General features: G+C 37.0%; 1 protein-coding gene and 1 pseudogene across 3 annotated transcripts in view; one reads left to right on the forward strand and one right to left on the reverse strand.

Annotated features, from left to right (window-relative positions):
• The window catches only part of ERC1 (ELKS/RAB6-interacting/CAST family member 1), a 511,631-nt gene that overhangs the window by 218,633 nt on the left and 267,172 nt on the right, over window positions 1-25,826 (forward strand). For all 3 annotated transcript variants that reach the window (XM_044914971.1, XM_044914972.1, XM_044914973.1), the window contains one exon: window positions 25,355-25,515. In XM_044914971.1, the coding sequence (XP_044770906.1) occupies window positions 25,355-25,515 (161 nt within the window). The remainder of the gene's footprint in view (window positions 1-25,354; window positions 25,516-25,826) is intronic.
• LOC110580746 lies at window positions 16,615-18,380 on the reverse strand (annotated as a pseudogene).

Here is a 25,826-nt window from a genome sequence, read left to right on the forward strand (position 1 = left end):
AAGGCTTTTGCAACTACATTGCTAACTAAAGTTTTAAAAAATGCCTCTAAATAAGACATTTCCTTGTGGCTCAGTAAGCTGGGTTTATATCTGTTCCTAAAGAGTATTTCTTAATGTTTTGAGCATTGATAAAGATATATCCTCTCAATGTAACTAAAATTTGTACATCAGTTCTGACTTTTATTTTTAAAAGCTCAGTTTTTAATAGTGGTACTCTTTTTTTTTTAATTGCCATTCTGATGTTATTTGGCTTGTATGTTAAGTATAAATTTTGACCTAGAAGATCATAAGGTTTTACCTATGATTTGCAGGTAGTTATAGATCAATGAGCATTTTTTTAAAGATTTTATTTATTTATTCATAAGAGACAGAAAGAGAGAGAGAGAGAGGCAGAGGGAGAAGCAGGCTCCCCGCTGAGCAGAGAGCCCGATGCGGGACTGGATCCCAGGACCCCGGGATCATGACCTGAGCCGAAGGCAGACGCTTAACCATGTGAGCCACCCAGGCGCCCTCAATGCACATTTTTTAGGGTTCTATCCTAAAAATTTTCCCCAGATATTTGCATATTAAGTATTGTGCATTCTAATAATTAAAATCACTTGAACAACAGCAAAAAATGGAACTCTGATTAAATGGCATTTTATAGCCTAACGGGACACGTTGGACCTGCTTGGTTTTGACTCTGGATCTCATAGAGTACCCAGTTTCTTCCTTCAACATTCAAATTCTTTTCCTTCGCTGCCAGCCAGACAGGCAGGTGGGAGAGCCAGGCTTGGCCTTCACTGTCAGTAGTTCTTGATTCTTTATTGTGAAAATGGACAGTAGAGTCATTTAAATTTGATCCAGCCTCTGCGTCTTACAAAGTTAAATAGCTTAAAAAAAGTAAAATAAGAAGGCAGTGCTTATGGAATGTGCAGTGCACATTGGTGGTACCTGCTTCATTATGATTCGCTTGTTTGCTTCTCCTGTTTCATTGTTACTTTTGAAGGCAGTGGATTTTTTCTTGAGTTTCTGTCTTCTTCCGTTTCAGCTTAATCAAATTTCTTATCCTCAGCCACGTCTGGTTTGTCAGACACAGTCGTGGAGGAAATGGAGCGAGGTGCATGAGTGAGTGGGGTCCAGACTGCAGTTGGCATCTGCCAAGTGTCCCATCTTTTTTCCTTCTTAAAGATTTATTAAATTCTCTATTGGCTGCAAATCTACCCAGTCAGTTATACAGCATTTATCACCATGATACCCAAATACTTTCTCAAACAGAACAAGTCACCACTCTTGAAGCATCACTCGTAACTGGGTAGCCCGTAGAAGACTTGTGCTAATAAAACTATAATTGTATAATTGTACTCCCCAGTCCTTCCCATGGCCTTCTTTCTTTTAGCTGTTCCCAGAGTTGACAGTTTATTCTTTGGCCATATAAACATAGTCCTGTACTGGTCTGAACATTTACAGTAAATTATATTTCTCATTTTTTAAATTAAATGGCAGTAATGCTCAGAAAATAAAATAATGACCCTTTTACTAATGCTACCCTTTTACTAATGCTACCCTTTCTGCAAACATTTATTGAATACCTTGTAGTTTTCCAGATATTACACTAGGCACTGGAAATAGAAAGATAATAAAGGCAGCCTCTGCCTCAAGAAGTTCATTGTTTATTTGGAAAGACTGAAGAATGAATCTGTAATTATGGTTCAGTTTGATAAGTGCCATGGTAGTGATCTGAATAGAGAGCTTTGAGAGTAGAAGAGGAGGGGCAGGCATGTGATCCAGATTGGAGAGATGCACAGAAGGCTTCCTGGAGGAGATGACTAATGCATGAGCTGAGTCTTAAAAAGAAAGAATTAAGGGGGCGCCTGGGTGGCTCAGTCGTTAAGCGTCTGCCTTCAGCTCAGGTCATGATCCCAGGGTCCTGGGATCGAGCCCCGCATCGGGCTCCCTGCTCCATGGGAAGCCTGCTTCTCCCTCTCCCACTCCCCCTGCTTGTGTTCCCTCTCTCACTGTGTCTCTCTCTGTCAAATAATCTTAAAAAAAAAAAAAAGAAAGAATTAAGCAAAAAGGAGGTGGCAGGATATTCACCATATTCTGTGTAGAGGGATCAGCATATGTGAAAGCTGGAAGCATCTGGGAAACTTTAAATAGCGTAGTCCCACGTCGGGCTCCCTGCTCAGCAGGGAGTCTGCCTCTCTCTCTGACCCTCCCCCCTCTCATGCTCTCTATCTCATGCTCTCTCTCAAATAAATGAATAAAAAAAAAAGATTGTGATACAGGCAAATAAAGTATAGAATTATAAAAAGAGTATAACAAGGGGAACTTACTTAGAATGAATGGTCAGGGAAGGCATGTCTAAGACATTGATACTTAACTTGACACACGAAAAGTAAATAGGAATTGGGGAGATGTAGAATGTCAAGAAATTTACGTCAGTGGAAACCATCTGTGTGAACACCCTAACAATGGGAAGAGCATGGTATAGTTATGCTGTAGAAGTAAAAGAAAACCACCAGTTAGTGGAGAATGCTGAGTAGAAGTGAGTTGGTGGCGGGGTGGATAGGTAGGTGAGTGAATGAGTAAGTAAAGGAATGAAAGAACAGATGCTATGACATGAAACTGGAGAGGAAGATAGGAAGCAGATTATGTAGGATGGTCACGTCAATGATTTTAGATTTTGTATTAATCATAATGGTTAGCTTTTAAATCATTTTAAGCAGAAGAATGACAAAAATCCATTTTATGTTTTAAAAAGATTATTCTGGCAGTTATATGAAAAATAAATGAGAGATAAGTAGGGAAAAAAATAAATAAACAAGGGCACAAGGCAGAGTACCTGTTAGGAAGATAGTGCACAATCCAGGAACATAATAGGGTTGGTAGTGGAGATGGAGAGATTTATTTGGAGATAGATGCAATAGGATTTGCTGATGTTTTGCCTGTGGAAGATTGGGGAGAGGGAGGTGGCAGGGCTGATGGCCATGTTTTCTGCCATGAAAGCTAAGTCGGTGGTGGTGGTGTTTATTGAACTGTGGGGAAAACTGGAGGAGGAGCACTTTAGGGTAGAGATTCAGCTATGTGTATATTAAATTTGAGATACCTGTGCCCTCTTTCTCATGAAGGAGTTGTCAACTAGGGACTTGGGTATATGGCTTTAGCTCAGAGGTGTGCTGTGAGCTAAAATAGAAACTTACTCCAGTTACTCTCAAATGCACATAAATTGAGAAAGTCTTTATTATTACTAGAAAGTGTGACACACTGAAAGTACATAGCATCTTACTCTTAATATAATTACAAGGTTTGAGATACTGACATTTATTGATTACCTATTAACTTCTTGTCATCATGATAAATACTTCATAGTATTTAATCACTTAAATTCTTAGATATATTAGTGTTTCCTAGAGAGAGAAAGAACATGGGGACTCATTGGGTCCTTTTTCAGAAGAACAAAGATTGGTTTGCATTTATTGAACTACATGTTCTCTCTGAATCAAACAGTGTCTTCATCTTTATTCCATCCTCTTGTCTGGATAAATCCTACTTCTCCTTCCATAAAACCTTCTCTTACCCCCAAGTCTGAGTTATATGTCTCTCCCATGTTTTTCAGCAGCACTCTGTACTGTTTGACAACACTATGTTATTATTACTTATTTACTGTCTGTCACTTTAAGAGAGTATCTCCATCTTCTCTACTAGAATGAAAGCTCCTTGAGGGCAGGAGTTGTGTCTTGTTTATTGTTGTATTCTTAGGACCTACCATCATGTCTGGTACATAGTGGCATTCAGTGAATATTTGTTGAGTGAATGAATTAATAATGAGTGAATGAATGAAATTTTATTCTGACCTCCTGACTGTTTGCACTCCTGGTAACAGAAGCATCACTTTATTTACTAAACAATGTAAAGTTCGATGGCAATTTTATGAGTTTTACATTAGTTACCAAAAAATATTTTGAATTATTACAAAAATACGTTGAATTATTACAAAAATATCTTCAATTGTTTGTATTCTTTCTTGCAATTCCTCTCCATGGGATTTTTTTTTTTTTTTTTTAAGATTTTATTTATTTGTCAGAGAGAGAGCACAAGCAGGGGGAGCAGCAGGCTCCCTGCTGAGCAAGGAGCCCGATGTGGGACTTGATCCCAAGACTTTGCGATCATGACCTGAGCCGAAGGCAATATGTCCAACCAACTGAGCCACCCAGGCATCCCTCCATGGGATTTGATGAAGCACTTTGTCATCTGCCAGAAAAATTCAAAAATGATTTCACACTTGTAGATTTAAAGATTTAGATATTATTATTTGAAAGCTTATTTTTTGTGGTAAAGAATATTTGGTTTTAAAGCGTGGTAGCTACAATGGAAAAATAAAATTTAGAAATCCTCATCATCCCTGACTTATCCTTACAGTGGGAAGTAAGAGGACTTATTATGTCTCATGCAGCGAATGCGCAGCACTCTGTCCCACCGTGGCTGATCTTTCAAACAGTGGGAACTAGCAAAAAGTGGTGTTATATACCACCTAGTCTTCAACACTGACATAGCAGTAAGCCATGTCATAAAAACATGTAAAAATTCAAAACATTCTACAGAACAGATGTAAACTCTGATCAAATTAGGATGAAAATGTTTTTGATCCTACTTTATTTCCTTCTGGTGGGACTCATATTTCTGATCATCATTGGTGAATCTGACATTAGGTTTTTCAAGATTTGCTCCTGCCTTAAAGATAGATTTATAATATTAAGATTGTTTCCTTGTATTCAGTATTTTAATGGGCTCTATTTATATTTTGTAGAAGTTTCTTAACATATCATTTTTTTTAACTATTTATCCTTTATGCCTTAAACTGATTTCTATGTTAGTAGTGATGGGAATTTTTGAGGTGAGTAGCTGAGTGGTCTAAAAGTATTATAAATACAAACATGTTTCTCAGAACTCTGTGGAATCATTCAGTCTTAGAAGAAAATTCAGTTGTAAAATAGCAGTATAAACCGTGCTTTAAAACGGATTACAGATTTCTGCAGAAATACCATTTTTGGTCCGTGCAAAGATTGAGGGTACTTTGTTGAAAGATACTTCATTTTTAAAAAGATGTTATTATGAAACATTCTGTTGGTAAACATGGGGAAAGTACATTTTTAATTTTCCAAGAATCTGAGATGGTGACAGTTAAATTCACAATCATCTTCTCTTTGCCATTGTGTAATCATTTCAGTATTTAAATCAAGCTCTGTCAAGGAACTTAGTAAGTTTCATTGTATACTCTTGCTCTAATGTCAGTGAGTTTGAATCTCCTTTGTTATGGTGACTGGTTATGAAATCAGTCACTTGACAGACCCCGAAGTGAGACTGCTGGAAATACGTCATGTCTGCCTTCATGGTGACAGCTGGCTACAAAACAAACCCCACCAGAGCCATTCTGCAATTGACAAGGGACTTCAAAGGCCAACAGGGCTGCCACTTCAAAGAGAATTCTGCCATCTCTGGCTTGTTGAAAGAAGAAGTTAAATGGCTATACCCTGCCATAGCAGAAATCTCCATGTTTAGACTTCTCCTTCTTTTGATCTTAGAAAGATGTATGAAATGGGCTTTAAGTTAAAGGAATGATATAGTCTGTAGCAATGGCAACCCAAAATTATTCTGCATTTCAATCCACTTATTAATGGAAATTACCAAAATATGTTCAAATAACAGTAGGTCTAAAAACTCAGATGTCTCAGAGGATGAGTGTTCAGAAGAAGAATTGAAACTTCATATTACTTTCACAAATGTGGAATAAGTCATATGGTGAATAAAATGGAGCTCTCAGTGTGTTTTTAAAACTCTCCTTCAGTTTCTCCTGGTAATTTTTATTTTTATTTCCTTTAGTAGAATCGTGTTCTGAATATTGATAGTAGGAATGGCAGACAACTAAAACCTGTAGTCTCAATCCAGTTTGCATGGTTTAAACAGACATTTCTCTTTCTCCCCTTTTAGTAACTCTGTACTTGAAATTTTAAACTACCCTGTACTGTTTAAAATGTTATTCATCCAGTTATGCTGGATACGATCTTGAAATAATTACCTCATCATTATGTTCAACAAAGGAAGGATTTCAGAGTTTTAGTAAAAGTCTTCCAATAAAAGATCAAAATACTAACAAGCATCTTGAAGAATAACAATGAAAAGGCAGCAACATGAATTCTCATTTAGAATACTGATAGCCCTGAAAGATACTCATCTGATGGAGTTATGTGTAGTATACTTGAAAAAGAAGAAAGGAAACTTTATAAACAACAGGGCAGTAAAAATACAGAGATTTTATATGTAGTATGAAGTGAGAGTAGAGCTTGGGCCTGGAGTTTAAAATTATTACAAGTCAATAGCATGACCTTTTTTAAATTGCAGTGTTTTCTCTCTCATCCTCTGTATTATAGAAGGATAAAGCTAAGAATCCTTAGATTATTTTGCCCTGATCTTATTTTCTTTTTTTCTCTTAAAACTTCTACTTACATATAATAAAAGGGTTGACTTAGCAGAAGCTTTAGGCACTATATAACTTCCTCTATAATTTTGCCAGATGGGGTCAGTAGACAACAAGTAAAGAAATTCTGAAAGGAAACTGGAGCTCCCAGGAAATAACCACATGGGATGGTATGACTGAAAAAAAAAAAAAACCAAACAAAAAAAAACTTTTTACACATGAGTGGTTTGTAACAGTAGTTCTTAAAGTGATGCATTTGGGTTTGCCTCTTTTATTATAGTTTTTTGTTCTTGAAAAATTTTTGATAAAATAGTACATGATTATATTATTCTGGAAGTTCAGGAAATATCTATGTTTCTAAATTTTGGCTTGATTTTTCCTTTTCATTCAACAAAAGGACCACATCTGTGTTTTCCAAAGTTATAATCAAATGAAAAATTAACTGCAGTGGAAAAGAAATAAAACCTTGGCACACCCCAAAATTGAACCACAGAGATGAGTGCCAGAGTCTATAGATACTGGTTTTCAAAGTAGACATGTTTTTGTACTTCTGACTAAACTCTATAACCACTACTGCACTGGGAAGCACTTTTGGAATCTATGTGACAGATCTGTAACAGATGATACTGAGTTTGCTTGTAATGAGTTCTTGGGGTGTTTGGCCCTTATTCTATTATCTCCTACTGAGAAGTTTGATAAACCAAATTATTGACGATAGAGGCAGTCATCCAAGATATCGCTGAAGGTGAAGTCATGAGAGCCAGATGGCTTCCCACTGATTTTTATATGCAGTTTATGTTCTCCTTGGCTGCACCTTCTTGGATGTTTTCAATAAAACATATTTTCCTAGAGAAATATACACAGCAGGACTTATCCTACACAACAGATAGTTTTTGTGTGTGGCATGACCCATGCTCTACTTTGGCACTCATTTGTCCCCTCCTCTTATCTCCACCTCTTTAATGAATGAATAAAGAGGTAATAAGGGCTAGTGTAAAGTGCAGTGAACCAGAAGTCAAGTGATGGGGATTCTAGCTCTTCTGTTTACTAGCTGTGATTTAGGGTAAGGCTCATAATCTTTCTAAGCCTCTGTAGTGGAATAAAGTAATTTATTAGCCCCACAAGTGTTTTGGTAGCCTATAAAGACAGTATACAAATGTTGAGCATTATTGTTATGGCCAGAATAATCGTGTGTGTGTGTCTGTACATACACATTTATGTGATCCTTATGAGTTCTCTCTTGGTATCCTTGGGTTGCCAGACATTAAATCCCACCCTTTTTCTTCTTTGACTAATAGTAAATTTGTAATAAATAAAATTTTTATTTTTATTTTACTATTTTTAGTAGTAAAATTTTGATAAACTTTTTACTTTCATTTGCTAGTATTTTTTTTATAACCATTTTCCAGGGGTTATAATGAAATAATATGTTTTCTCCACAAAAGTTATCTGCAATTGATGAAATATCATTCTTTTTACTTCTAGGTAGCTGTTTGACTTTTTTCCAGCAATGCAAATGAGGATTAAAATTTTCCATTAAAGTGTCAGTAAACTTTTTTTGTTGAAAACTTAAGGAAAGAGTATGAAGCTGTTTTATTCAAATTGTTTATTTGATCTTAGAAAGAGGGCTTAAGCCCTAAATACTCTGGTCTCTGTTGGTGACTTTATGCTAGTGAGGGGATTGCTGTTTTCTGTGATGAAAAGGAATTAATGTTTTCTCCATGTGAAATGGCCAAATGATTTCAACTATGAAGGAAATTTCTTTTTAAAAGCTGGACAGCTTGTACAGCCCTCCTAGCATCTACTTTAGCCTGTTGTCTTGACTTCCTAGTAATGCAGAAAAAAAATTTTTTTTGAAGAGAATTTACTAGAGCTCGAAGTTCAAGGGAAAGTCTTGTCTTTCCACCTCTATTTATATTTCCCTAAATTACTCATTTGTCACAAACTCTAATGAGATATAAAGAGGTCTCAGACCCACATGCAGAAGAGTGTAAAATGATGGTTGCCATGTCTTGTTACTGCTGCTGGAGAAAGAAAGTGTGATGTTACTTAGATTATTTCTATCCTTTTTTCTTCCAGGAGTAGAGAAGAGCCATAGAGTCTATGTGAACACAGGCAATTGTTAATTTTTGTTTTACTTGATTCTGGTATGAACTCTTGGTTGCTTAAGTAAGCAAATTTAGGAGACATTAATCAAGTAACAGTCTTCTGGAAAAAAAAGTAATTTTGAGTGCTTTAATTCAGATGTTTAGTTTTTAGTTTTGATGCTTTGTTACCAAAAAAATCACCTAAATGGAATCAGCAGTGAGGTAAACATCGCCCTTCTTAAAGCCGCTTTCCAACCTCAGTGACACAAGTGATGAGATTCATAGCAGCAGGGGGACATTTGCTTTGCTTTGAAAATGTGCACCCACGTTTTATTGATGTGGGATTTTTAAAGCTTCACTTAGGAATGATGAGGGCTTATTATAAGATTTATCTACCCAAGCCCTCTGGGTTGATAAAGAAAAAAGAAAATTTGAGATGGTTTGGGGGGGGGCAAAAAGCATTTCTTTCACATCATTGTGTTTCTACTCTTTTTAAATTTTTAAAAACAATGAAATCTTGCCATTTGCAACTACATGGATGGACCTAGAGGGTATTATGCTATGTGTAATAAGTCAGAAAAAGACAAATTCTGTATGATTTCACTTATATGTGGAATATAAAAAAAATAACAAATCAAATAAAACAGAAACAGACTCATAGATACAGAGGACAAACTATTGGTTATTAGAATAGGGAGGAATTGGGGGGGTGGGGGAACTAGGTGAAGGGGATTAAGAGGTACAAGCATCCAGTTATAAAATAAATTAGTCATGGGGATGTAATATACAGCATATGGAATATAGTCAGTAATATTATAATTACTTTATATTTGTATGGTGACATACGGTATCTAGACATATTGGGTGGGGTTCATTTCAGTAATGTATAAAGATATTGAATCACCAGGATGTACACCTGAAACTTAAAGGCTATTGTATGTCAATTATACTTCAATAAAAAATTTATCTTCAGGGGCGCCTGGGTGGCTCAGTTGGTTAAGCGACTGCCTTCGGCTCAGGTCATGATCCTGGAGTCCCGGGATCGAGTCCCACATCGGGCTCCCTGCTCGGCAGGGAGTCTGCTTCTCCCTCTGACCCTCTTCCCTCTCGTGCTCTCTGTCTCTCAAATAAATAAAATCTTTAAAAAAAAAAAATTTATCTTCAGCTAAAGATTTGTTACCACAACACAATATTACTGGAAACTTAAAGGCAGTTGCTGATTAAGTAACACAGCCAGTCAGTGTGCATTTATCTCTTCTACAAGTCAGTCTTAGCTGTGGATTCTTATAAACCATATGCTTTTATAGAAATACCCAGCATCATTAAGTGTCCTATGGGAGTGTGAGCCATATTTTGAGAGATGGTAAAAACATTTTGTAAATTCCTCACCAGAGGAGCACATTAATTATTTAAAGTGTCATCTGTTGATTTTATTCATACTCACAAACCTTTGACAGTGTTGACTTATTAGAGAAATGCGACACTATTTAAAAAGTCACGAAATCTAGTGACTCCCAAAGTTGAATTGGAGAAATGTATTTTCTTTGGTTTCTTTTTCAGTGCTATACATGTGACTCCTGCTCATATTTGGGTTCTTCATAAGGTCAGGAGTAAAAGATAGCAGTAGTACCTTACAAATTCCTAAGTTTAATATACTGCTGAATTCAGTGTTATCTGTTAACCATTAAGTTACTTCAGTAATCACTTACAATACCTTATTTTCAATAAACAGAACAGAAAATTAAATCAGTGCTATCATATAAGTCATACGCATTAAGAAAACAATTCTTAATTCTTACTTTGGTATCGTCTGCTTTGTTTTGAAGTTATGGTACAGTGGGACCAGTGCCCACCCTTTTTAAAGAACCTAATAGAGTTAATTTTACTGTGCCTTTCATCCTAGATTTCATTAGACATTGTCCAAAAAATAACCCTCCAATCATCTGTACTGCATCATTATCCCTATCTGTTCAGTACTTTCTTGCGTCAACATATTGTTCAGCTCTTCTTACTCCTACATCTTCCCACTGTGTCACCAAAATTCACAGTTTCATTTGTCTTCATTCATTCACCGATTCACCAAATAGTTACTGAGTTTCTATTCTGTGCCAGGCCCTGACACATACATTCTTTTTTTTTTTTTTTTTTTTTTTAAGATTTTATTTATTTATTTGACAGAGAGAGAGATAGCGAGAGCAGTAACACAAGCAGGGGGAATGGGAGAGGGAGAAGCAGGCTTCTTGCCGAGCAGGGAGCCCGATGTGGGACTCGATCCCAGGACCCTGGGATCATGACCTGAGCCGAAGGCAGACGCTTAACGACTGAGCCACCCAGGCGCCCCTGACACATACATTCTTAATTTCTTCCCACTCCTCTACCCTCTCTTCCTCCTCCTCATGTAATTAACATACGGTGTTATATTACTTTTAGTTGTACAATATAATGATTCAACAGTTCTATACATTACTCAGTGCTCATCATTTTAAGCATACCCGTAATCCCCTTTATTCTACCCATATGCCCACCCACTCTCCTCTGGTAACCATCAGTTTGTTCTCTGTATTTAAAAGTTTGTTTGTCTCTTTTGTGTGTTTGTTCATTTTTTTTTCTTTTGTTTCTTGAATTCCACATATGAATGAAATCATGCTTTATTTGATTTCTCTTTTTCTTCTTGAACCAGCTTTCACCTTCTTTGCCTGAGGTATAATTTGGCATCTCCTTTGACAACTTCCAGCAACTCTTTTCTGGTGATAAATACGTGTTTCTTCTGAACCGTAGGGTTAGAGGTAGGACCCTTCTTGTTTCCTGTTACACCTTCAGACCATTATTCCATCCCATTCTTAATGAGAACACCTACTTCTTCAAGTCTCATGCCATTCTGATATAGCATTGAAGGATTTCATTGAAAATTTTTATCTTCACTGACTTCAGAATCTGTGTGTATAATTCATTTACCTTATCCTTTCAGTTTCTTGACCTTTGTCTCTATTGATTTTCTTCATCCCATATTTGGCATTCTAAACCTTGTAATCTAGCCTACCTCCAAATTCACTCATTACAGTATCTTTCTCTCTAAACACAATTGCCTATTATTTTAGCATTCTTGTTCATTTGTACTATCTTTCCATTATCATTTGAACTTCTTTTTCTCTTTTTGCTTCATCCTAATCCATTAGCCCTGTCTTTTATTCCCTCTGTAGTCCCTGTCTTGGCTTCTCTCTGTATTCAGCTTAGAAACCTTGTTCCATCATTTTAGTAATTCTGATTTTCACATTCTGAATCCTCTTGCTCCTCTATTTAGTCAGATCCCTTTAGTACCTTTCTGTTGTATTTAGGATAAAAGCCCAAATCCCTCATGGCCTACAAGATCCTTCTACATCTAGCCCCTTTCTCCCTCTCCTACCACATTTGCACCCTTCTCCTTGTTCTCAGGGCTTGTATCTTTTACCTTCTCTCTCTGCTTTCCCACTTTAGGGCCACTATACAAGCTGGAATGCCATTTTCCTCCCCATCTGCTCCTTACTTTCTTGGGCAAACTCTCTAGGCCCCCAAAACATAGATCAAAGCCTCATGTTACGCACTGTACACAGTTTATAATAAAATATTTATGAATTTCATTAATTAATGACTATATATGTACTCAAAGCTCAAGACCTATAGAGAAATATATCTGTTTTGTTTTCTGTTATATCTTCAATGCCTAACACATAGTACCCGGCACAAGGTGGGAATTAAATATTTAGGGAGTAGGGGAGAAGGGGGAGAAAGGAAGGAGGGAAAGATGCAAAACCGGGCATGGGAACACTCTGCAGAGTGATTTATTAGATATAATTGTGGAAAGCTTTTGTGGAACACTGATACACTGCAGCAAAACAGCATTAACTCTGAATACAATGAGGTGTGACTGCCTAGGTTGGAATCTTGGTTCTTTCGCCTCTAGCTATTATGACCTTGAATAAGGCACTTAAACTCTCCAAACCTGTATTGTCTTCTATAAAAGTGAGAATAATAATAATACCTAATATCTAGCCTCAGAGGATCATTGTGAGCATTTAATGAAATGATATCTGTAAAGTGCTTCGAACACTTCAAAGTATTCAAACAAGGTAATTGCTGCTCTTGTTGTTGTTATAATAGCTATAGCTACTCCCTAGTCATAAAATACTCTAATGTTGGTATATATCTTGTCAAAGAATTACCATGCATTGACAAAAAGAACATAATGGGAAAAGAGAATATTTCTAGTATAAATACTAGTGTACATCTGTTTTAGAAATTCTGTAAATTTGGGCGCCTGGGTGGCTCAGTTGGTTAAGCAACTGCCTTCGGCTCAGGTCATGATCCTGGAGTCCCGGGATCGAGTCCCGCATCGGGCTCCCTGCTCAGCGAGGAGCCTGCTTCTCCCTCTGACCCTCCCCCCTCTCATGTACTCTCTCTCATTCTCGCTCTCTCAAATAAATAAATAAATCTTTAAAAAAAAAAAAAGAAATTCTGTAAATTTAAATTCGCTGTAGTAGTGATTGTGTGACACCTAGGAGTTTGTTGGGAGAGGATGGTAGAAGGTATATATGTATATATGTGTGTAAGCTGTCACTGGTACTTGAGAAATGCTCCTCAACTCAGGAGCTTTTTAAATTAAAAAAAAAAACACCTTTTTTTTTTTAATTTAAAAACTTTTTTAGTAATTGTATAACAGAGTGGGTCTTAATCTAGAATTTCTTTGAAATCAAAAGAACCGGTGGACTTCTCAAATGAAAATCTGACTTCTATGATGAATGCTTAACCTCTAGGTAATCTTCCTTTGTACACTCCTTTTTTCTTCTAATCGTTTCATTCCTTTGGAGACTTATGTTTCTTACCCTCCTAAGAAACTATAACAAGATTTTCCATAAGCATCTTGGAAACGACAAAAAAGTATTTTGCTTTCTGTTGGGGAACAGAAGAAGGTGGGAAACTTGAAGATGCAGTCTTTGCCAGCACCTGAAGCACCTAATTGCTTTGCTTTTCTTAAGGAAAATGGGACTGTGGTAAAGTCATAATTTGTTCCTTCTTACTCTGAGTAAAAGTTTATTAGCTTGTGATTTAAGCAAACCATCTGGTTGTGCTGGCACTGCACACTATCAAGCCCTGTGCTTTCTCTTAATATGTTACTGGAGGCAGTTAAGTTGCATACTTGAATCCCAGCTCTGGCCTGGGCTTTTTTTGTGTCTTGAAACATATGTTTTTGAAGATCATACTGTGACCTGGAGCACATTTTTAAATGGTGGAGAATTTCTTCATTGTTTAGTGTGGTATATATCTCTTCATTTCTTCTATTCAGCTTTCATTACCTTCATCTCTCAGTGACTATACCTAAAACTGTATAACTGCTGTGTGGTAGGCATGTAATGGAACAGATATCCAAATGGAGATAGTTGGATGTGTTCTCTGGGGTTGTGGAAAACAGAGTATTTCAGTTTAACCTTGAAACGGTTTCCCTGGCTGGAGCCCAAACACAAATGAGATAATTATTTGGAAATCCTGGCCTGTGGTACCATTTCTAGCCTTAAATACAAAAATGCTTTAAAACTTACTTGGTTGTATGTATAATCTGACGTAGGAATACCTTGAGGGTCTGGCACTAAAATAGATGGGAAAATGAAACAATCTAAGAAAATTACATTTTACTAACAAGCAAAATTCTGAAAGTAAAAGTATGGAATGAAAGTTGAAACATGTCTGTAAACATAACAGACTAGATGCTGGGAAAATAACTTCCACAGAAACAATTGAAGATGTTTGATAAAATATGTATCATAAGTTGGAAAGAAAGTAAGTAAATCTCAGGAGGTGAGTAGACAGGGAATTAAAATACAGGTACTTGATAAGCTGTTAAACTTGAACATCTTGGAAGAAAAAAGGTCCATGGCAGCCCAAAATGGAGAGTCTAATAGCCAACCAACTTCCCCACCCTTTTTATTTTTTATTTTTTTAAGTAGGCTCCATGCCCAGCATGGAGCCCAACACAGGGCCTGAACTCATGACCCTGAGATCAAGCCCTGAGCTGAGATCAAGAGTTGGATACTTAAAACAACTGAACCGGGACACCTGGGTGGCTCAGTTGGTTAAGCGACTGCCTTCAGCTCAGGTCATGATCCCAGGGTACTGGGATCAAGTCCTGCCTTGGGTTTCTTGCTCAGCGGAGAGCTTGTTTCTCCCTCTGCCTTCTGATCCCCTTGCTTGTGCTCTCTCTCTCTTTCTGACAAATAAAATCTAAAAAGAAATAATAAAAATTTAAAAATAAATAAAATGACTGAAACACCCAGGCACCCCTCCCCACCCTTTTGAAAAGGGATCCAAGGGCACCTGGGTGGCTCAGTTGGTTAAGTGCCTCCAGCTCAGGTCACGATTCCAGGGTCCTGGGATTGAGCCCCACATTGGGCTGAGACATTGGATGTCCCTATGGGGAAAAATGAGATTGGTTCCCTACCTCACACCATACACAAAAAAGCAATTCCAGGTAGTTTAAAGACTAGATGTCACACACAGTACTTAACCCTCTTGGGTAACTTCTCAGTCAGGTATTGTATAGCAACCACAAAACTTCTCAGTCACGTATTGTATAGCAGCCACAAAATAACACAAGTTGTGATGGTTAATTTTATGTGTCAGCTTGCTTGGGCCACAGGGTGCCCAGATATTTGGTCAAACTTTAATTTTAGGTGTTTTTGTGAGGGTGTTTTGGATGAAATTAACATTTAAATTGATACACTTGAGTAAATCAGATTGCCCTCTGTAATGTGAGTGGCCCTCATCCTGTTCTGTCCAGTCAGTTGATTCCCCTCCTCTAAGAGTAAATCCTGCCTGGTTGTGTTTGAACTGGGATGTTGGCTTTTGCCTGCTTTTGGACCCTAATTGAAACACTGAGTCTTGAGTCTTGAGTCTGCCAGTCTTTGGACCAGAACTTCACAGTTGCCTCTCTTGGGTCTCAAGCTTGCCCATTCAGTTTGCAGATCTTGGCACTTGTCAGATTCCATAATCACAGGAGCCAGTTACTTATAATATATATATATATAAATCTTCTAATATATATTATATATTGTATATAATTTCTTATAAAATATACATTTTAATATATAATATATGTAATGTATTTTATATGTTAATGTAATTGCTATATGATGTTATGTTGTATTAATATAACTAATTATATTAATTTAACAATATTATTTATTTATTTATTTATTTATTTATTGGTTAGGCTTCCCCAGAGAAACAAACCTAATAGGATATATATTGAATACAGAGTGTGTGTGTATGTGTGTGTTTGCGGATGCATGCATATACAGGCATACCTTGGAGACATTGCCAGCTTAGTTCCAGACCACTACAATAAAGCGTATATGGCAATAAAGTGAATCAATGAATTTTTTGGTTTCCCAGTATATATATATATATATATATATATATATAAAAGTTATGTTTACACTATATTGTAGTTTATTAGGTGTGCAATAGTATTATGTCTAAAAAATCAATGTACATGCCTTAATTAAAAAATACTTCATTGCTGAAAATGCTAACTAGCATCTGCGCTTACAGCAAGTTGTAATATTTTTGCTGGTGGAGGTTCTTAACTTCAGTGTTGATGGCTGTGACTGATCTGGGTGGTGGTTGCTGAAGGTGGCTGTAGCAATTTCTCTGTTTTTGTTTCTTTGGGAGTTTTTTTTTGACAAGTGTTTAAGACCTATATTAAGAGGTGCTTGCCGTTTGTTGACTTTTTTGAAAAAATCAAGTTGTAAATTTTTATTACAAATAAAAATGAGGCTTTTAAAAATCTCATCTTGACCAGATATGAAACAATTTGAAAACCCTTAAAGGTGTATTACAAAAAACCCGGCTTTTTAAAAAAACATATTTGTCATTACTAAAAGGAGATGTCTTTAGGCAAAAATAATAAAAACCCCATGCTCCATAGATAATGCAGATAGTTCTAGTTATTTGGTTAATGGGCAAAAAACAAGCACTTAAGATCTTCAGCTCCAGTCTTTTGTTAATTTCTTATTCCTGGAATATCATACTCATTTCTTCTTATTGGTTGACTAAACCAGATGATGGTAGAGAATTGGTAAACCAGTATTTACTCAGCCCTGCCCTAGTCAGAAGTTGGGGGGTTGGGCCAGATGAATTCTTTGCTGGTGGATCAGCTGCTTTTGTCTCTTTGCCACTTTGTTGTTTGGGGTGTGTCAGTAATTAAACTTGTGGAAGTACCGAGGTTGAGGTGGCTGCTTACCTTGGGTCTCATCTCCTTGATTTTCCTGAACTTCTTTATTGTTGTCTTCTCTCTGCGGTCTCTGGTGAGGAGACCCCTGCAGAATTGTTGTCTGTGACCCTGATACATACTCTGTCTCACTGGTCTACGTTGTCCTCCTGAATTCTGGTTATCAGCACCTTCCAGCACTTCTCCCTGCCCAAGCGGGTTGGAAGACTATGGTTGATGCCCCCAGGGTCTCCACTTGTAGTAGGATGGGAATTGCTGCCTGCAGTAGGTCTGGAGCTGTTGGGTCTGGCCTTGGAAACAGTGTCTAATCCCTCATTCTTTTCCTCATTCCCACTATTTTGGCAATTCTGCTAGTAATTGCATGGAGGACCCATGTGCCGTTGATAGTGCCTACAGTGGTTATGGTCTGCTGCATATTTACTGCCTTGTACTGGAGCTCCACCAGCGCCGTTACCATTTGCTACCTCCTCACCCTTTTCCCTTCAACAACATCATACTCCACAGTCCCTCCATCTCCCACATTGTGAAGGTACTTCTTGGAGTTATTCCTCTTTATGACAGGTGTACAAATACATCTTCCTTAGTGTATTACTGCTGAAATACAGATATGAAACCATATCTGTATCTCACATTGAACCATTCTACCATTCCCCAAATCTTCTTATGCTTGCTGGCAGGCACCCTGATGTGAGGCCACCACGTCCAACTATGGGGTCAGGCTTCGTGTCAGCAGTGCTGGGACAGGGGCTGGGGTTGGGTGACTGGAAGGTCTCCACTTCACTGCCCATGGTTGCAGTGACGGCGATGGGGCTGGTTTAGGCAGCTGCAGCTCCTCCTGGGCTGTGATGGTAACTAGACCAGAGTTGGTGGGGCTGCTCAGGGCTTTTTGAGGTCTGCACTCCACGCCCACTACCTATTGGAATTTCTTGAAATACGAAAACAGTGGGGGTGCCTAGGTGGCTCATTCAGTTAAGCATCTGCCTTTGGCTCAGGTCATGGTCCCAGGGTCCTGGGGTCTAGCCCTGTGTTGGGCTCCCGGCTCAGTGGGGAATCTGCTTCACTCTTCCTCTGCCCCCCATCCCCCACTCATGCTTCCTCTCTCTCTCAAAAATGAATAAATAAAATCTTTTTTTTTTAAGATTTTATTTATTTATTTGACAGAGAGAGACACAGCAAGAGAGGGAACACAAGCAGAGGGAGTGTGAGAGGGAGAAGCAGGCTTCCCGCGGAGCAGGGAGCCCGATGTGGGGCTCGATCCCAGGACCCTGGGATCATGACCCGAGCTGAAGGCAGACGTTTAACGACTGAGCCACCCAGGTGCCCTGAATAAATAAAATCTTAAAAAAAAAAAAGAAAAAATGAAGTTTGCCACATCAACTCTTTCTTTCACAAACAATTTCTCTGTAGCATGTGATGCTGTTTGATAGCATTGTATCCACAGTGGAACTTCTTTCAGAGTTGGAGTCAGTCTTCTCAAATCTGTTACTGCTTTATCCAGTAAGTTTACGTAATATTCTAAATCCTTTGTTGTCATTTCAGCTGTCTTCACGGCATCTTCAGAAGGAGTAGATTCCATCTCAAGAAACCACTTTTTTTTTTCAGTTTCTTTTTTTTAAATTTAATTTAATTTTATTATGTTATGTTAGTCACTATACAGTACATCATTAGTTTTTGACGTAGTGTTCCATGATTCATTGTTTTCGTATAACACCCAGTGCTCCATGCAATACATGCCCTCCTTAGAACCAACTTCTTCCAAACTTCTGTTCAGGTTGATATTTTTACCTCTTCCCATGAATCACAAATGTTCTTACTGGCATCTAGAATGGTGAATTTTTTTCCAGAAGGTTTTTAGTTTACTTGGCCCAGATCTATCAGAGGAATCCCTGTCTCTGGCAGCTGTAGCCTTTCTTAAATGTATTTCTTAAATAATAAGACTTAAAATCTGAAATGACTTCTTCTTGCTCCATGGGCTACAGAATGAATGTTGTGTTAGGCATGAAAACAATAATCTCGTTGTACATCTCCATCAGAACTCTTCCAGTGAACAGGTGAGTTGTCAGTGAGCAATCATATTTCGAAAGGAATCTTTTTTTCCTGAGCAGTAGGTCTCAACAATGGACTTAAAATATTTAGTAGACTATGTTGTAAACAGATGTGCTGTTATCTAGGCTTTGTTGTTACATTTATAGAGCACAGGCAAAGTAGACTTAGCATGATTCTAAAGGGCCTTAGGATTTTCAGGATGGTAAATGAGCATTGGCTTCAACTTAAAGTCTTTAGCTGTGTTAACCCCTAACAAGAGAATCAGCCTGTATTTTGAAGACAAGCATTGTCCTCTCCTCTCTCTCACTATGAAAGTCTAAGATGTTGTCTTCTTCCAGTAGAAAGCTATTTCATCTACATTGAAAATCTGTTGTTTAGTGTGGGCACCTTCATTAATGATCTTAGCTAGATCTTCTGCATAACTTGCGGCAGTTTCTGCATCAGCACTTGCTGCTTCATCTTGTACTTTTATGTTATGGAGAGGACTTCTTCCTTTAAACCTCATGAACCAACCTCTGCTAGCTTCAGACTTTTTTCCTGCAGCTTCCTCACCTCTCTTTGCCTTCACAGAATTGAAGAGAGTTTGGCCTTGCTCTGGATTAGGCCTTGCCTTAAGGAATGTTGTGGCTGGTTTGGTCATTCCATAGAATGGAGGGTTAGTAAAACATCCTCCATATGAGTAGTAAGGTGGTTTTGCTTTCTTATCATTTGTGTGTTCACTGGAATAGCACTTTTAATTACCTTCAAGAACTTTTCCTTTGCATTCACAATTTGGCTGTTTGGTAGAGCCTCTGTCAACTTTGGACCTGTCTTCCTCACTAAGCTTAATCATTTCTAGCTTTTGATTTAAAGTGAGAGATATACAACTCTTTCTTTCACTTGAACATTTAGATACCGTTGTAGCGTTAATTGACCTAATTTCAGTATTGTTGTATCTCAGGGAATAGAACGGCCCAAGGAGAGAGAGAGTGACAGGGGAACAGCCAGTTGGTGGAGCAGGCAGAGCACACACTACATTTGGCAAATAAGTTTGCTATCTTATATGGGTGCAGTTTGTGGTGCCCCCAAAAGAATTAGAGTAGTAACATCAAAAATCACTGATCATATGTCACTATAACAAATACAATAAAAATGAAAAAGTTTGAAATATTGGGAGAATTAACAATGTCACAGACATGAAGTGAGCAAATGCTATTGGAAATAGGGCAACAGATAGACTTGCTTGACATGGGTCAAACATGTTCACAGATCAAAAGTCTTTAATATTGTTAAGATGACAATATCCCCAACGTGATCCACAGGTTCAGTGTAATCCATATAAAGACCCTAACTGTCTTTTTTTGCAGAAATTGACAAGCTGATCCTAAAATTGATATGAAAATGAGAGGGAGCCAGAATAAGAAAAGTTATCTTGAAAGAAAATAATAAAGTTGAACATTTCATACTTCTTGACTTCAAAACTTACTACAAAATTTCAGGGTAGTGTTGGCATAAGGACAGAAAAAGAGATCAATGGAAAAGAACTGAGGGTTGAGAAATAAACAAATTTGAGTCACGTGCCCAATACAAATGTCCCACATTTTGGATTCAGTGGATTATTTTTTTAATGGTGCTATTTACATGGCTCCTCTTATCTTCATGCTTCCTATAAAATGACAGTTTTATCTAAAGTCATAAGTTTTGCCATTTATTTAAATTTTCTTCAATTTCCTTCAATAATCTTATAATTTTCAGTATATATGTTACACATTTTTAAGTTAAATTTATACCTAGCTATTTCCTTCTTTTTGATGCTATTTTAAATGGAATTGTTTTTAATTTCATTTCGGAACGTTCATTGTTCGTGTATGGACAATTGATTTCTGTATATTGATCTTGTATTCTGCAACTTTTGTATACTTGTTGATTATAATTTATTTTAGTGGCTTCTTGGCGTTTTTCACTATATAAGATCATGTCATTTCAACTAGAGAAAATTTTGTCTTCCTTTTCAGTGTGGGTGCCTTTTAATTATCTGTGTATCCTAATTTTCCTGGCTGTCACTTCTAGTACAATATTAAATAGATATGGTGAGAAAGGACATTCTAGTCTTGTTCTTGGTGCTGTTCCTAGAGGGAAAGCATTCCGTCTTTAATCATTGAAGTTGATATTAGCTGTGAGTTTTTCATAAATGCCCTTTATCAGGTTGAGATAGTTTTTCTTTTTTCTATTTTCTTGACTGTTTCTATCATGAAAGGTTGTTGGAAATTGTTAAATGCTTTTCTGCATCTACTTAGATGATCATGTGGGGTTTTTTTGGCCTATATTCTACTGATATGATTTATTACATTTATTTTTATGTGTTAAACCAACCTTGAATTCTTAGGATAAATCTCAATTTTTTTTGTGTGTGTTCCTGGGTTTGACTCTCTGGTATTTTTTTTTGCCTCTGTATTCAGAAGGGATATTCCTGTGTAATTTCCTTTGTTTTTCTTTCTTGTGATACATTTTTCTGGTTTTGTTATCAGGGTTTCTGCATCATGATCCCTGTTTGCCATGATTCCCATTTCTCTTGCTTTCTGGAATAAGTTGTGCAAAGTTCATCTTTTGTACATTTCTTCCCCCAAATCTGGAATCAGCTGTGTTTTTAAGGAGCCCTTTCAATCGAGTGGGAAACTATAATCTGGGTGTTGTGGTGCTCAAAGTTGTTGGCTCTCATTGCTTTTAATTCCTAAAATGGTTAAGTATGTAGGGTATGTTTTCCTTTTGGTTCTGGAATATACATAAGGGTAGGCCCCCTTTTTTTATATACATGAAAAAACATAGTGTTGGATGAAATAAGAAAGTCAGAAGATTCCATTTATACAATGTTCATAAACTGATAGAATGAACCAGTGATTTATTTTGGAGTATATATATCAAAGGCAAAAACAAAGAAATGGAAGGGATTAAGTAACAAATTTAGAATGGTGATGACCTGTCGTGGGAGACTTTGGGCATACAGTTGGATAATTTCACTTATAAAGCTTCTGGATAGTGACTTTATAGATGTGTGTCTTGTTCTTGGTTCTGGAATATATGTGTATTCCTTTTTTTTTTTTTTTAAGATTTTATTTATTTATTTGAGAGAGAGAGAATGAGAGAGAGCACATGAGAAGGGGGAGGGTCAGAGGGAGAAGCAGACTCCCTGCAGAGCAGGGAGCCCGATGCGGGACTCGATCCCGGGACTCCAGGATCATGACCTGAGCCGAAGACAGTCGCTTAACCAACTGAGCCACCCAGACGCCCCTATTTGTATTCCTTTTTAATATACCTGTATTTCACATTGCTTATTTATGAAATTTAAAGGTGTTTATGTACAATATGAAGCATTGTGAAATTATCTTTCCTATAATTTGTAAGTAGTCTTTAAATAATTTGTGATCTTGGGGCGCCTGGGTGGCTTGGTTGAGTGTCCGGCTCTTGGTTTTGGCTCAGGTCATGATCTCAGGGTCATGAGATCAAGCCCTGTGTCAGCCTCCATGCTCTGCTCCCTCTGCGTCTCCCCTCTTTGTGCATGCTCTCTCTCTCTACCCTTCCCTCTAAATATAAATAAATAAATCTTTAAAAAAATAAATAATTTCTGATCTTTTGCCAAGTAGACCAAAAGTGCCTTCTTACCATGGCTATTAAAGTTCTTCTTACTATTTATACTGCTGAGTTAGTTGAATACCCATATTGATAAAAATGAATTTTGACCATTATACTGTATTTATTCAGTTGCATCTATATTGTAGATCTAAATGTAAAGTAAGTTAGAGAAAGACAAATACTGTATGATCTTACTTACATGTGGAATATAAAACAAAACAAAACAGATACAAACTCATAGAAAAAGTGATCAGTCTTGTTACCAGAGGTAGGGGGTGGGTCAAATAGGACTTGGAGAAAGGTGGTCAAAAAGTACAAACTTCCAGTTATAAGATAAGTAGTAGGGATGTAATGTACACAGCATGATAACTGTAACTAACAGTGCTCTATGATATATAGGAATGTTTTTAAGAGAGCAAATCCTAAGCCGTTTTTTTCTTCGTTCTTTTTATTGTATTTATATGAGAGAATGGATGTTAGCTGAGCCTATCGTGGTAATCATTTCACAATATATGTAAATCCACCCATGATGCTACACTTTAAAATTACACAGTGATATATATCAGTTATTTCTTAGTAAAACTGGAAAAAAATTTTTTAAAATTCTTTTTATCAAAAGTGCGTTCAGTAAATTTTGCTATTTTCACACAGTGGAATTCCATACAGTTAAGAGAATTACAGAACTATAATTATACCCAATAACATGGATGGATCTCACAGACATGACACTGAGTGAAGAAACTCTGTACTTAAGGGGTGCCTGGGTGGCTGAGTCGTTAAGCGTCTGCCTTCGGCTCAGGTCATGATCCCAGGGTCCTGGGATCGAGCCCCGCATCGGGCTCCCTGCTCAGCAGGAAGCCTGCTTCTCCATCTCCCACTCCCCCTGCTTGTGTTCCCTCTCTCGTTGTGTCTCTCTCTGTCAAATAAATAAATAAAATCTTAAAAAAAAAGAAAACCTGTACTTAAAATTAAATACTATGTAATTCCATTTGTACAAAGTTAAATAGGCAAAACTAATGTAAAATGCTAGAATAACGGTTACTATTCATCTGGGAAGAGGTTTTGAGATGTGTTTCTGGGGGACTGTTAATGTTTTGTTTATTGGTCTGTGTTCTCTTTACATAGGTGTGTTCAACTTAGAGAAAATTCTTCAGGTTGCACATTTAACATTTGTGTTTTTTTCTCTATGTTGTATTTCCGTAAACATTTACCAAAAATTTTGGATGCATAAGGGTATATATAAAGTGAGCTTCCTTTTTTTAATATAGAAAAGAGAGGAATAAGTTGTTTATACAAGCTTGCTTGTGTATATTTAATCTAAGTTATATAAGAAACTGATACCATACCTTGCTTGGGGTAGTGAAAGACAGGTTGGGAGGGAGATTTTTTGATTTGTTTAAGATAAGTTCATCAAAGATGGAAATATCCCACACTTTATTAGAGCTTCTGTAAATGGTGCTGTCCATTATTGATTTTGTGTTATAAGAACATAACTTGGTATGCCATTTCAATTCAGTTTTAAATAAGATTTTACATGAATTAAACTTATTAAAATGGAATCATCCTTATTTGCAGTTTTCAAAGGGTGGATAGTGATACATGTTAACATAAAGCTTGTAAATATGTGAATACATATCCGAGGAGAGCTGCATAATAATATATATTCTCACAGCACTGTTCTCACAGCTATTAGCTGAGAACATTAACTTGATCACTTCTGAAAAGGTACACAAAGTAAGATGATTCAGGTGCCAAAACACTAAAAGTATCTGTTTATTATCAGTGTTTAGCACCTGTTACCAATCAACATGGAAACTTTGGTTAGGTCTGAGGTGCTAACATCCTGGGATCTGTTAACAACTCTGATTTGTTATATTGCAGTTTTGTCTCTAAACTGTTCTCAGTTTTAGTATCACACAAATTGGTTTTATGTAGAAGTCAATGAATGGCAATTCCCCCACCTCTTCCTCTGAAAAGGCTTGTCACCAAAATTATTTCTTGGCAAGCAGCAGCCAGTATAAACTCCTGTGATTGGTGCAGTTGGCTGGTTGATTACCTGATTCAGGTTGGTTTTGGTATTAACACATTTTTGCCAACATATATCTTGCTTCAGAATTAAAATGAACATGTTTATTTAAGTAATTCTGATTTGGACACCACCCAGAGTGAGTGGAAATGACTAATGAAGTACATACTGTGTTTTCTTAGTTCCTTGTGTTGTAGAGTTCTGTCTTCTTTCCCTCAGGATTTTTTTCAAGTCTTTTTTAAAGCATTCTCTCTCCTCTCTATGTGGTCATGTGTTTTTCTTTTTTCTTCCTGCCTTCCTTGAGAAAACTCTACTTAGAGCAAGAAGCTGTCTGATTGAATTCTAGCTGTTTTCTCCAAAAGAAATTATTTTTAATGGTGTAAACAGAAAAATCTTTGTTTGGATGAATAAAAATGACTTATTTTGTTTATACTGAGTGTTATTAGTCAAATTTATGTCTTTTATTTCCTAAAATCCTTCAAGAGAAATTTACTATGATTTTGTTCCTTATATTTTTATCTGTGTTATATTGTGATTTCCATGGAAATTTGTGGGCCATTTCCAAATAAATTCTCTGAAAGGGACTGACTGTGGCAAAGTGTGACTTATTGAACTGATGCAGTTGTGTTTATCAAAAAGAAAATGAAGTTCTTTTTGAGGTAACGAGAAGAATTATAGGGGAGGGAAGACCAGAGATTTATTTATTTGTTATATTGTCTTGATATATGTGTTTGAATCAGCAAGAGTACAGGATTTTTGCTATATGCGTGTGTTTTTAATCTTGTGGACCCAGGAAATTGCCTGTTACTTAGCTCCTCTGTCTTTAATTGATCAAAATGCTCAGTTTTTCTTTTCCATACTTACCATAGGTGGAGGAATTACTGATGGCCATGGAGAAAGTGAAGCAGGAACTGGAGTCCATGAAAGCAAAGCTGTCCTCTACTCAACAGTCTCTGGCAGAAAAGGAAACTCATTTGACCAATCTTCGTGCAGAAAGAAGGAAACACTTAGAGGAAGTTCTGGAGATGAAGTAAGTGTTTATAATCTTATTTTTCAGAAGAAAACCTTTTTCTCATTGCTTTCATCATCTGGTCCAATTTATTACCGCTAACACATTTAACTTCATTTTAATGCAGACTTGTATTTCTCACTCCCTAGAACAAATTTGGGACAAATTCTGGTCAAATAGAATTATTTTTGCCTCTTCATTAAATTTTAAGTCCGAGAGAGAGAGAGAGAATGTGTGTGTGTGTGTGTGTGTGTGTGTGTGTGTGTGTGTGGATATGTGTATATAACCATATCCAGTTGCATCTCTGAAATTTCTAAAATCTATGGAAAGTT

Source organism: Neomonachus schauinslandi, chromosome 5 (assembly GCF_002201575.2).
Source record: "Neomonachus schauinslandi chromosome 5, ASM220157v2, whole genome shotgun sequence".
NCBI lineage: Eukaryota > Metazoa > Chordata > Mammalia > Carnivora > Phocidae > Neomonachus > Neomonachus schauinslandi.